At 39.8% G+C, this 13,944-nt stretch overlaps 1 protein-coding gene across 1 annotated transcript in view; it reads right to left on the bottom strand.

Moving 5' to 3' along the window:
- Positions 1 to 1,678: 1,678 nt before the first annotated feature.
- The window catches only part of LOC145779773 (uncharacterized), an 83,858-nt gene continuing 71,592 nt past the window's right edge, over positions 1,679 to 13,944 (bottom strand). The window contains exons 9-17 of the mRNA XM_082591415.1: positions 8,383 to 8,565; positions 6,200 to 7,408; positions 5,958 to 6,022; positions 4,599 to 4,784; positions 3,840 to 4,424; positions 3,587 to 3,710; positions 3,141 to 3,383; positions 2,662 to 2,882; positions 1,679 to 2,552 (exon numbers count right to left, since the gene is read on the bottom strand). Coding sequence (XP_082447541.1) covers positions 2,264 to 2,552; positions 2,662 to 2,882; positions 3,141 to 3,383; positions 3,587 to 3,710; positions 3,840 to 4,424; positions 4,599 to 4,784; positions 5,958 to 6,022; positions 6,200 to 7,408; positions 8,383 to 8,565 — 3,105 coding nt within the window. The 3' untranslated portion in view covers positions 1,679 to 2,263. The remainder of the gene's footprint in view (positions 2,553 to 2,661; positions 2,883 to 3,140; positions 3,384 to 3,586; positions 3,711 to 3,839; positions 4,425 to 4,598; positions 4,785 to 5,957; positions 6,023 to 6,199; positions 7,409 to 8,382; positions 8,566 to 13,944) is intronic.

Below are 13,944 nucleotides of genomic sequence, written 5' to 3' on the forward strand. Positions count from 1 at the left end.
AGAAAGTTTGTGGGAAAAAAAATTCTCGACCGGGCCTGCGTCAGTGATTCAAAGCCTCTAGTCTACAAAAACTACAAGTATGCGAAACTGCCAGGATTAGGCTCTGCAAGAAGCTTTTCCAGTCCGAGGATAAAGATTCAATCAATCAATCCGCCCCAATAGCTCAGTTGGTTAGCGCGTGACTTCGTGAACGAAGAAGCTTTAAGATCAAGTGGCGCTGGTTTGACACTCGGGGTGTACGCTTGAGCAACGCATTCTAAGGACTGCTCTCCATTCAGCGACACTTAATGGATGGAATAATTCTTCGGCCACAACACTTCAGCAATAGGAAACTTTACTCTGTCAATCTCGGAAACCGGCCCTGCGTCAAAAACCTTTACAAGTAGGCCTATGCAAAACTACAAGGAATAACCTATCGAGGCTATGTTAGTCCGAGAATAAAAATTCAAAAGCCAAACCAACCAACCATACTGTAGTGGAAGCAAAGATTGTGATTTGTGCTACTTTCAAAGTCGTGTCTTATAATAACATTATTTAATGTTTTTTATGACCAATCAGACGTGAATGCTCAAGATGACAATTCCTCCGCACCAAAGTTACCAGTGGGCGCCATGACTCCTGTGTTCGAAGTTTACAACTTGGCACCTCCTGATGGTGAAACTGTAAGTCCGTCCAAGTCACCATGTTTAGCTGCGTAATCGGAGTGCTGTTTTTATGTTTTTTTGGTTTGTCGTATCCAGGCTTACACCCGGTGGTCGAAGATTTAGGTTAAGTGGACGAGAAGGCAAGGAAGCCAATCTTCGTGTCCACCTTCAGGCATGCCTTTAAGTGTCCTGCCACAGCAGCATACTCTTGAGCGGTGTCGAACCGGCGCCCTTTCGATTGCCGTACCAGGGTTCTCACCACTCGGCTTTGCAGCAGATTGTTTTTATGGTAATTTACTTTGAGCAAATGATCAAAACTCTGCTACGCTGCATTTTTATGTTATAGATAAAACGGTTTGTGACAACCTTTTCTGTGTGGAGGATCAGGCCTACCTAAAGATTTTTTTTACATGATCTGCCGCGCCACATTGCCCGGGTTTATGGGCTAAGAGTCTGTACGTACACGCACTACACATTAATGACGTTTCGTCGTTTCGGTTCCGACATTATGTCCCGTGAAGTTACGATTGAAATTTAATTTCAGATTTTGTTTCTGCGCTTTGTTTCTGTCCAATTGTGCAAACCTATTTCTTTTTTTAAGCCAACGTCTCCACGTCGTGACAGTTTCAACAATGGCGGCTAGGAAGGTCTTTTGTGAAGTTAATATTGGCTTAGTTTTCTTGATCTTTGTATATTGAAATTTCGATACGATATATTTGGAAAATGACCACTTTACGAATGCAAGGCGGTAGTGCTTTTTCTCGAACTGCTTGCCATGGCGGTTGAGCGGCGGTTTATCCAACGACCAAGTTCTAATTTCACCTAGATTTAGACATGCGAGTTATTTACACATAATTATGTCTGTCTAACCTAGGTATGCCATTTTGCATTGCCCCACGAATATGCAGTTTTTCAGACCTTGTTTGTGGTTTCGTATATCTAAATTGCCAGGAAGTGAAACTTGCGATTAGACAGTGAAAAAAATTTTTGTTCCTCAAAAGTAGTCTGGTTTTGAAAAGCTTGAGAACGAGAGGCAAGATTTAAATATTTTATTATAGATCTCTGAAAACGCAACTAAACGAGACGAAGTGAAAACAAAACAACAACAATATTGATAAAAAATAAAATAAATGAAATAAAATCAATCTCGGTTAAACAGCAAGCTTCGAGCCACGCTTAAAGTGATGCACTACTACAAGTCATAGTTTACGTCACTTCAACGACATTGCGAGTAAAACGATCCCAAAGAAAGTAGCTCAATGTGACGTCATATGAGAGTAGGCCTACTACAAATTGCAATATTTGATAAATCTACAACAGAAATTTCAACAACACTTTAAAGCTGGAGAGCACAAATGCTGGTGAGATTGGCAGTGAATTTTTGAAGTAATGAGGCATGGTATGTTGAGTCCTACTGTTACTAATCTAATATAAGCAAAGTTATCATTTCTACAACCGGAAACGCTAAAGTGATGTAAAAATGGCAACTTTTACCAGCTGGGATAATTTAGCACAAGGTATAAGCTACGTGAGGAGTTTGTGGTCAGGAGGTTTTCAGATGAAGACACCTTTTCGAGAATCAAGCAAAAATCAGTCAAAACTCAGGAAAAAGGAAAGCTTCAACCGACGGATGCCTTCGGGGGAATGACTTGGATCGAGTCTCTGATCTTCAAAAGTCGCTGTGTCACAATGTGTCCATAAGCCTTGTTATACCATTCAGGGTTCCGCCCTTTCGTGTCTACGCGGCACACGTGGGTGAGTGTGCACTTGTTTGGCACATCAGCAGGTTCGATAATGTAGCGTGACGTCAGAATGACACCTCGAACGTCACCTAGCAACGCTTGCATTCCTGTGGAAGTTTCCACAACCACAACAGCACCGCGGGAATTTGCACCATTTCTCCATGACCTAAAAGAAAAGAAAATCATTAAAATCAGTTCCTTGATCAAAGTTTACTGTAAATTACACCAAACAGCTAAGTTAATGTGACGCAATGTAAACATATTCTGTGATTTACCTCAAAACACAATAATCCCTTGTTGGGTGGGGGCTCATTTCTGCTTGGACCATTTGAAAAAGCTGTGTTCTTTCATCTGGTTGTTGAAGGACTTTCCATTGAAGAAGGTCTTCATCCCATAAATGCCGTTCATTGAGGATACGATCCATTAATTGGTTCGAATCAGCGCCAGTGACTTCGACTTGGCTCCTCCACATCCGGAGAGGATTACCATCATTAATCTGCAAAAACAGTTCAATGTAAATTCTTTCACTGGAAAACTTTGTTCATTGTGTGCATTATACGACCACACGTGCGAAGAAATTTTAAACTACAAAAAAACTTCTCTTTTCCTTTGACACTTCGCAATTACTTTGCTGATATCATCACGCGTGTTTGTAAACTAAGCGATAAATGCAGTACGTTACTATTGTCAGCGCATATGAATATGACACTGTTAATAAACAATTTACAAAAGGTTATTCTTAACGTAAATTCACCTTTTTACACATCAATTCACTTCCGGGTGTGCTGGACACACTTTGCCATCCTCCCTTGTTTTGGGAGATACGTTGTTCCTCGCGGACTGTTTGCGCCACCACACGGTCAACATAAGAATGAAAATCAGTGTAATAATCCGATTCATCATGATGATCAGACGTGTAGCCAATCTCCGTGGCAAGAACATCTTCTGTTTGTTGCATCACTGACATCCTGCATTGGGTCATTGCATCTTCTGATATCTGAAAAGATGTCGGTTCAATAAATATTGTTTCATCTCTAAATAGTGATGCTTTCCCATGCAGGTCTTTCGTGAAGAGAACTTGTCAAGTCCACCTGTCACGACCACGTTCTTCCCACCAACTTATAGCCCTTCCGTTTTACTTTATTTTTAATTTTATTCCACATACATTCCATATAAAGTATAAAGTTTACTTTCACTTACCTTAAAAAGATCTCTAACATGGCGGATCATAAACCCCAGGCACTGATTGGCTGCCTTGTTTTCATTCATATCATGTTTGGCAAGCGAGATTCCAGGCATCTTACCAGCCGGTCCCTTGCGTCCTCTGTGGGGAAACAAACTGTTACAAAGATTGGATTACAAACACTTAAAATCAAACTTTGAACATTTTCTGAATTACCAATGGAACAGTTAAAAACACTTTTTGTTCGTCTTTTCAACGTTTGCTACTTACTTGTGAGGAGGGACAGAGCCCATCAGGCGAGGATTGTTCAATTGTTGGTAGAAGAGTGAGGGAGAGAAGCAAGTTGAAAGGTTACTTGCGGTCATATGGTTGTCATCGGCCTTGGATGCGACTTCAGCGAGAAACAGAAGCAGAGTCTTCAACGTCTCCCTTGTCTCATCGGGAAGCAACATGGTGGCAGCTTGGAGGACTTGTAGTCTTAGATCTTGAGGGACGTAAAGAAATATTCCCATAAACGTTTCAGACATCTTCATTGTCATCAGTGGATCAGGGAGTTCACGGAAGTATTGTTTGACCATGTCAGCAACATCATACGCACTACATTCATCAAAGTTCTTTAAATCAGGGTTGCTCTCGCATCGTCCTCTTAATTTCTGGATGCGGGAGCGGACTCCAGGCTTTCGGAAGAGTCCAACTTGATCAAGAGCTGTCCTCCGCAGATAGTCGACAGCGTGCTGAATGCACTGAGGTAGCGGTTGTCCATATCGCTGAACATTCTGCAGCAGCGGAACACCAAAAACAGCCTTGTCTTTGTAGTCTGGCACTTTCATTCGTCGAATAAAGCGAGGGACAGACCTACAAACAGAAAATTAATTTAATAAAGCTCCGATTGCGGATTACAAAGCCATTTGTTTACACTTAAAGTTTGAAGAACATGGAGTGATGTTAATGAAAAGGTTTAAAAATTTTATAATTGCCAATGATTTGTTATTGGTCAAGATGTCAATCAAAGCAGCAAAAATGGCTTACCAGCTTAATGCCCCTTTGTTGTTGCTGAAAGCGTAACTTTCCATCAAGGCAGTGAGTTTAAGCATCGAAAGTCTTCTTAAAATCATTAACTGGCCGACTGAAAGCGTATGCAGTTGCAAACATTCTTCGCAGTGTTTGATGTTATTGGTGCCTTCCTTGTGTGAAACCTCCCATCTCACTCGACAACTGCAGATAGAAACCATTATTTAAACTTGATTTTCAGACATTATCATGACAGAAATACAGGTACGTAGCTAAGGGTTAAGGATAGCTTTGGCTTGTGGGGGCAACCTTCCCCAAAAATTTTATCTTGTTGTTTTTATACTATTACTGCGTTTGAATACTATTACTGCGTTTGAATACTATTTCTACTCATGTTAAATGACGTTTGCCCCCCAAACAATTGCTTTTGCCCGATCAAACTTTTCTTTCTAGCCACATCACTGCAGAAATAAGCTACGAATAAAAAGTTTGACCAAACTACACCACCACACATAATATCAAGAATATGAAATCAATAGGCAATTTACTCGCGTGTCTGATTATTGGCTAACTGGTCATTATTGTGGATCAACATCAAGCAATTAAGTTTAGCATATGATTGATCATTCAAAAATAGTTTGTCAATGACACCACCAAATAGTTTGTAAAGTTAGAAGGTGGACAAGTAAAACTATGTAACCTTTGAACTTCGCGTATTCAAACGCAGCTAATATGGGTCGCAGCAATTGTTAGTATTTAGAACTTATTCTACAACTCCCGTCATGGGAGTGAACTTTATCACGGGAAAGGAGTTGGCTTGTTCTGGCAACATTGAGCTCACTCTGTTGCAATTGGTAAAAAAGTTGTGATCTTTGCACTTTCTGATCATGACAGCTAATTGTTGGGACGCAACTTATCGTGGTGGATTGTTTTCACAATATTTTATCCCGTAGACGTCACGTTTAATAGAACAAAAATCAACTTTTTAAACTGGAACCCAGCTGTTTTAACGGCACAAACTACACCCACAAGACTTGAGGGTTTTAAAAACGCAGCGACACGTACGGCTGGAAAACGATTTGTTGTTCAGTTGAAAATGATGTCAATTTATTTTGTGTTCAGTGACACATACCAGCAAAACAGACATCGCACCATTTGCAAAAAAATCTAGAGTTTTAATGAAAAGAAGAAAGACATTTTTCCGACAGTAAAGTGAAATCTCCCAATGACCAATCATACAATAAGAATGGAAAGCCACTCACCACAACAACTATAAAAAATGCAAGTATGCTTAAGTAAGCAACGAGCTTTATCAAACAACAAACAACAGCTGCTACTGCGAGCTATAATTAGGACGAAGGTGCCAAGTGGACTTACTGAGTTCGATGTTCGCTGTGAGGTAAGGTATTCACTTCAGCATCATCTTCAGTGGTTGAAATATTCTGCCAAAAAAGGCGGTCGGTTAGCAAAGTGAGCGCAAGAATGCGCAAAGAAAACAAAAGTAAATCAAAGAAAATACTTTGAACTTTCAACGATGTCGACAGACAGCGATTACTCAACTACGCGCAACATGAAAAGAAAAGAATCAAGTGCATTCCTTAAACCTTATTTCAGCTCACCTCTGAACTATATGATGGTAAGACATCAGTACATGCAGGAAATAAGCAGTCGGTCTGGTTTGATTCTATTGAGTCAACTCTGTCATCAGCACTTTCTTCCTCATCCCAACTTCCTACCATCTGTTGAAGACACTGAGTGTGCTCAACTATATCATCCACACTCCAGAACGCAGCATCCAACCCCGATGCCACAGGTTCTAAGGACTCCATGCTTCCCTCATACACTCCGGAATCTTCCACGCCTCCGTATGGACTTCCAGGATCCAAGATGTTAATTATATCTCTGGCGGAAGCGTTGCCGTTCAATGCAGTGTCAGGAAGGTTGTCATAGATGCTCATGGGCCTAGACAGTTTCTTTGGAGCTTCTTGCAAAGGAGCTGACTGGTTTGAATCTGACGTTGAAAGACTCCGCGTAGAAGAAGCAGACTGGAACGAAAAAGATCCAAATGTTTCGTCTTGTTCCGATTGCTCGCGAAGAGCCGGTGGAAACGTACCCGGTTTGTACCCACGGGGGACTACATAAAAAGAATTTTCTTTGTCCACTTGAGCTTCGCGATTTCTCATTGTGACGTTTCCGCCAGAAATGTTCATTTCCAAAACGGCCCTGTTTCGTCCATGGATGCCAGGAGATATTTCTCCCATGTCCGAATAGAAATCATCAGTCGATGCTCGTGTTCTGAAAGCGGGAGTGGATGCTATGCTGGCTCCTCCGGAAGACGACGAGGAACTGATTAGAGAATGAGAAGAATTTTTACGACCTCTGTGTTGGTTTTGCAGCTCTTTCGTTGCAGATATCGACCCATCCAAGGGCACACATTTCATTTGATCAAAACGGTCTTGACCGCTTTGAAGAACCGGTTCCCCAATAACCGGTTTGCGACCTTTCCGCCATCCTTTGAGCCGGCCATCACTCCGGACTGACTTTGAACTGCGGATGGATTCGCTGTCGATGTTTGCCTCAATTGATGTGGTTCTGTGCATGTGTTCCTTCTTGCGGAAAGAACCCAACTTCTTCAAATCGCCTACTCGCTTGAAGAAGCTATTTCCTTTCGGCTTGAAGACTTTGTGAGACAATTTGCCGCCATCATCACTTCCCTGAACCGCCCATTGTTTCGGAACAAACTGTTGGTTGTTCTTTGGGTCGGAACCACTGTCTTCGCTTGCGGGGCGCATTGATCCATCGTTTGAGAAAACATCTCCATTTGTATCCTAGAAAAACAATTACACACAGTTAAAAAAACATGACATAGAAATTAAACCAACAATATACGAGGTTATAAAATATTTTCTTGCATTCTTCTGGCGACTGCAAGCTACCACTGTTGAAAATAATAACCAGGTTCATGTCCAACGTTTCGTCAGTCAGCACGACCGACTTTATCAAAGGGTAGACTGATAAAAACTACTAGTTTATTTAGTTCAACAGCAAAATGGCACAGAAACGTAAGAAAAAAAATCCTAAATAAATATTTTATGATTAAAGGTCTGATGAATAGTCTCAATTTGTATTTAACATAATATGTGCAGTTGATAGAACACATTTGCAATATATTTCTAATTGTGCAACTGTATTTGTATACGCAATTGCATTCAATATATTTCGCAACATATTTCATATAGCCATGGCACTATGTATAATATAATCATGTTGGACATCGTTAAATTGAAGATAGGAATAAATTCACAGACGATTAAAACAGCGTGAGCAATGGCTGAATTCCATGGAAAGGGTTATTGAATTACATTGGAAACAAGCATCGGTCTGTGGCTATTTCTATGCAAGACGAGTGATGACGTCAGACAGGCAGCTGCTATCAGTTGCTGGAAAGGGGACTAACAACTGCTGAAGGCAAAGCGCAAGCAAAAGACATAAAATACATTAGTATGTTGTTATTGAATGGGTTGGCATGCAGCTTATGGAAAAATACTAGCTCTTCAACATTCTATGAAAACATCTAATCTTCTTTTATGGAACAGTTTGTTGTGTACTGTGCATTTGAGTTGCTGTTAGTTTTTGTGAGTGGTTTATAATAGTATACAGTTCAACTTTTTTATATCATTGATATATCCAATTGCAAAATCTGCCTATTGTACAGTAATGTAACGTTGAATCTACGTAACAAGGGTAGGTTTTGCCAGCAAAGAGTTTGAAATATCAAATGAAAAAGACAAGGTCCTTTTACCTCACGGATACCGTCTCTTGGCAGTCCGGCAGAAGATGAAAGCCTTGAAGTTGGAGTGCCGACAGAGGACGCTTTGCTGTCCATCCTTGACCATCGGTGACCATCTTCTTCAAGATGCCAAAACTCGCTAATGGCGCATTGTTCATACTCCTCTTCCTCGTTGTCAGTCAAGGGTTCGCGCGACTAAAAAAAAAGCAAAATTATGATGAATTTGTGCAATCTATCACCTTGGTGTCTTAACAACAGCTGACCAGTAGGGGTGGAGAATGAATCCACAAAAAAGGCACAAATGTGCATTTTGTGAAATATATGAGACTTGCAATATTGCATACAAAACGAAATTCTAGAAACGACAAATTGAAGAAAATAAACCTGGAAATATTTTGTGCAATCACTCGTGAGTGTCGTTTGTAAATTACACCACGACATGATGCCAGCCACTAGCACTTCTAAACACTCGTAGATAAACAGACCAATGACGCAATGAAACCTTAACGCAAATGTTGACCTTCAAGACCCGGTAACAATAACAGGTCACGTCTGTGTGTGCCACTGAACAACGACCATGTTGGCAAATAATGAAGATAAATTGCGTGAAATAAGATCCTTGAGGTACCATAACACTGGAACTAACATTATTATAACGTTAATGCACGTAGAAAAAATGCGCTTTTTGACAATCACGACAAGTTGCAAAAACTCCTGCAAACCTTTCGCAACAATGACCCAACAAAACCGCAGATAAAGATGTACGGTTTATGATATCGCATGAATGAATAATGATGAGAAATAGTGACATATGAAGCAATTTAATGATAATGTAATTTCTAAAATATAGCCTACATCGTATAGCAAACACACCATCTCATGGCCACACACATTCTTGCAAAGGTTTGCCTTTTCACAAATTTTAGCACGATCTCGTCTAGTGCATCATTTTAAGACAAGTACACGGCAATTTTGAACGAGAAGCCATCCAGCTAAAAAGCTATGCTACCAATTCAACAACAGTGAGAGCAAATGTCTGTAAACCTTTTACGACGTCTTAAGGGCACGTCGTGTAATCCTTTCATATCGTTCCACGCAGTGTCTCTTGTAAAAGCTTTCGTTGCAAGTCGTAAAGTACATAAACATTAATCGTGGTTGTAAATTGTTTTGTTTTAATTTCGCAACAGACGAGCAGGAGACGAAACAAATGCGTGGTGGACGCCTGACGCCAATTATTCCGTCAGTTCCTTCTTTCCCAACTGCGAGAGTTTTTCGTTTTCACACTAGTTTCGTGCCTGGCGATAACAAAATCGGAAAGTTTTTGCAGGTTATTTGAAACAAACACAATAGCGCAACGAAGCGACACCGCAAACCAATGAAGAAAACGCTTTGCGAAATAACTTCGCATTTTTAAGTTCCACCTCAAAACTCCAACGAAATGTGAGTCAAGCTAATTTACCCCTTCAATTAAACTAATTACTGAACTGCTAACACGACTCCAGTTGGCCATGCAACATTACCTTTTCAGATAAGCCACAAGACATAAACAGCTCTCTTACAATGAAGGTTATTAAGACAAATTCAAGCTCTCAATTTATAGTCTGACGATAGATTAATTACACGCTCTATCTACCAATGTGCAAGTAAATCAACTGATCTCGATAAAATTATAGTCTGTCTCATACGTCGAGCAATGATTCAGCTTTAAATTCCAAATAATCAAAATATTTAAAAAAAGCAATGTTTGCAACGACCATACATCTCCCCGAAGCATTGACAATTTCACGTGTTGTAACACTATATCGATCACTGTACAGTTGTACATTGTAAACAAGCTCCACTTCTTACTCACCTTTGGAGTACCGGAGCTACTTTGAGCTTCACATTGCTCAGGAATTAAAGGTAAAAAAGAGGTAGAAATAGATTCTTCCGCATCACAGTTTTCTAGAGACAAATCATGGTCAGAAATCGCAAATTGCTTCAAGTTAACAAGAACAACGTTTCCATCAATTTTAACTATTCCTTGCTCTGGTATTTGATTGTTGTTCATTTCTTTATCAAGGATGTCCTGGTTTTCCTCATCTTTTTTTTCTTCGAAACAAAAAGAGTTTCGGCAGGACTCAGACATAACGGATGGACAATCGGATGAAAGTGATGGGGCAGGAGACGGATTCATTGATGAGCGAAGAGCAGCATCTTCGGAATAAAGACTTGTCGCTGAAGATGACAAGGATGTACTGATGACCCGACCTTGGTTTGTTAACTTGTGGTCAAGTAGTTGCGAGTCCAGACAATAAACTCTCCTGTTGCTGCGATATCTTCTTCGTTCAACGGGAAGAGTATTATTTATTGTTTCTAATCCATGCAAACATTGCTGTGTTGTATAACACTGATACATCGGTGGAATAAGACCTACTCCGCGAGACTGAGACTTCTCAATTACCGAAGAATTGAAATAAAAATCTCGATCTTTCGTTTGCCGTCGGAGCAGAACTGCTGTTTGTAGGTCAGCTTTAGCGGCTTCGAGCTTCTTCATGACACTGTAACTGATCAAAGCGCTGTCAGGTCTTCTGCTAATAAAATCAAAACAAACTCCAGGATCACTCTGAATGCTTCGATGGTTGATGTCGAAATCTGCTTTAGTGGCTTCATTGCGGCAAACAGCGCCTTCGCAGCTTCGACGATTTGCTAAAAATCGGGAAGGAATAGCTGTGGCCGAGAGAGGCATAATCCGTGCATAAGTCACAAAACAAGAAACTCTGATCAACAGAGAGAATACTTTAAGGCATATATAGGTCGTCACTTTGAAAAGATTATTACAACAATACGCTAAATAAACACAAGAAAAGAATGGATGAAAGCTTTCTGAAAATTCTTTCAAGTGCATTTTCTAACTTGCCTAGTTAAGCAAATAAAATCAAAACGAAAATGGAAATATGATCTTGAGATCGTCTATTTTTACTTATTTTCGTGATGATATCATGTCATACTTTTGTTAGGTTGATACTAAACATAACTTCTCTGCACAACATCCCAACTTGTCTTCACATTACAACGACTAGATATACAACAACAACAAAAAACATGTAAAGTTCTCCAGTTCAATAACGATATGCAGAAAGCGTGTTAGCCCTAATAAAATCTCTTAACCATTTTTACAAAATCACTTCAGTCTGCAAATCCCTCAAGTTTCGTCGGCTAAACCCTGCTGCTTCTCGTGCCTGCTGTTCACTGCCGACGCTCATACTGCGATGGAACAGAACGAGAGAGCCAATGCCATTGATCTGAATATTTTTTCTCATTTTCCGATGGAAAAAAGCAAGTGCAGAGAACGCAGCGAGCAAGTGGAACCAAGCAGAAATTTGAAGAGAACCTGCTTTTCATCAGTTTGAAATGACAATCGTCAAACAAAAGGCGCGAGAATGCAATTGAGATTTGAAAGCAATTGACTGATAAAGTGCGGACAGATGAAACTCTAGATTTTCCTCCGTAAATAAACTACTGAAAGAAATAGGTCACTGCATTTGATGACGTGAGGAGAGTAGATTTTGCTTGCATTGTTTACTTCAACAAGCTCATACAATATAAGCTAAAATAGAAAGGCCAGTGTTTATGATGATTGTGATGCTTACACCTGGCACAAGCACACCAACTTTGTAAAAATTCAGTAAACCGTTTCATAGTTTGCCAACCTAGAATAGCCACGCAATAACGACGCCAGAACATGGAAATTTTCTAATCCTCATAACAACGTTAACCGTATCACAAACGATATAAGAATTATTTGAAAGCTCTTGGGCTATTTAAATGAATAACCGTTATGCACAGTCAATTAATTTGCAACGCTAGGTTATGACGGGATGGATGCTATCAACCAAATTACGTCACTTGAGCAATCAGGTCATATGAAATTTCTAACACTAAAGTAGCTTACAAAGCGTATACAAATTGCAATACAAGACTTCAAAAACACCATAAGCTACCTCGACAATGTTACCGTTTTGCAAGCAATGCAACTGATGTGGGAATGTCATGGTGGTATTTTGAAATCATTGTCTAGTGACTTCTCTCTAAACAACAAATCAACTGTTTTTTTACACTGATTTAATGTCTGCAGACGATTAAAAAAACGACTGATTTGCTCGCTGGGTCGCGACTATATTATCCTCTTTTACATTGATTCAACCATGATTTAACGTAATTCAAAGTACTTTTCCTGATCCTTAGCAATCACTCATAGAGTTAGTGGTGCGATACTGATGAGAAAAGAGTATTTTACGATCAAGTGTTCATCGTTAAGCAAGTGAAATCAAAAATCGTAAAATGAATTGGATCAATAATGTAAAACATTATGGTGTTACCAATGATAACCTTGTTACTTTGACGAGTTTAACCCGAACCTCTTTACAATTTTATGCCTAGATTGAATGACGACATTCATTCGATTTTTTCGTCGTCGGCAATATCCCAGCCAGAAAATTAGTCCCTTTTTATTTTGATTCAACGTCTGCAGACGTTGAATCAATGTAAAAAAGAGACTAATTTTCTGGCTGGGATTAAAACAAAACAGTCTGCTTTTGGTGGTGAGTAATGAAACCAATTAAACGTAGATATGAAATCACTGTGTAAAGTAGAACTTAGACCAGTCAGAAGGCGTGGATCTGTTTACTCTAATCTCTCTAATGATGCTTCCATGTAACTCAAGCAAAAAATGTGTGAAATTGATCGGAATCCTGTTCAACAAATGTTAATTTCAGTTTTTAACAAAGTTGTCAATTTCAATGTTGCCAGTTTTTTGCTAAGTAGTTGGCCTAGTTGCTGCGCTTTGGCATAAGTTTGCAACATATCAGACAGAACTTGTGAGTGCAAAGATCCAAAAGAGCTTTCCACAATAATCTAACGCTTGTGGGTGTAAAACGTATCTAAAAATGACTAATTTGGTTTGTTGCAAAAGTCGCAGAGTGTTTTTCGATTTCTGACACCTCTGAAACAAAACAAGTCTTGCTAGATGTTAAAACGACGCAAAAACTCCACTCAGAAGGCTGAGAAGTTTCGTAAGAGCTGTTTTCCAACAATCCCACGCATGGACGAGGAAACCACAGTGTTTCGCTGTGTAAAAACACGAAATTAAGAACAAAAGTCGTCCTCAACAGAAATGGAAAGACGTACAAAATATTGTATCAACCCTCTCAACCCAGAAAACACTGAATCAATACATGACGAAGTGTTTTACAGCACAAGCGACTTTGAAGACTGATCAAACACGGAGCCGTAAGCAAAGCAGCACCCCGTCTAGCTGTTGAAAGAGGTTCAACTGAAAACGATATCGTATTTTCGATTCGGAATGAAATCACCCAAAATTGATCAATAAAACTACTAAGTTCATCACTACGAGACTTTCTCCTAAACTCAAAACTTGCGTCGGGCCACTGTTAGTTTCCAAAGTCCGCCTTTTTACATTGATTCAACGTTTGTAAATGTAAAAAGGCAGGTTTTCTTAGCTGGGTAGCAAAGAGCATATAATCTATTTCTGCAGTGCGACAAACAGTACACAATATATCATTACTACGTTTC

The sequence above is a fragment of the Aplidium turbinatum genome, chromosome 11, assembly GCF_918807975.1.
Source record: "Aplidium turbinatum chromosome 11, kaAplTurb1.1, whole genome shotgun sequence".
NCBI classification, from domain to species: Eukaryota; Metazoa; Chordata; class Ascidiacea; order Aplousobranchia; family Polyclinidae; genus Aplidium; species Aplidium turbinatum.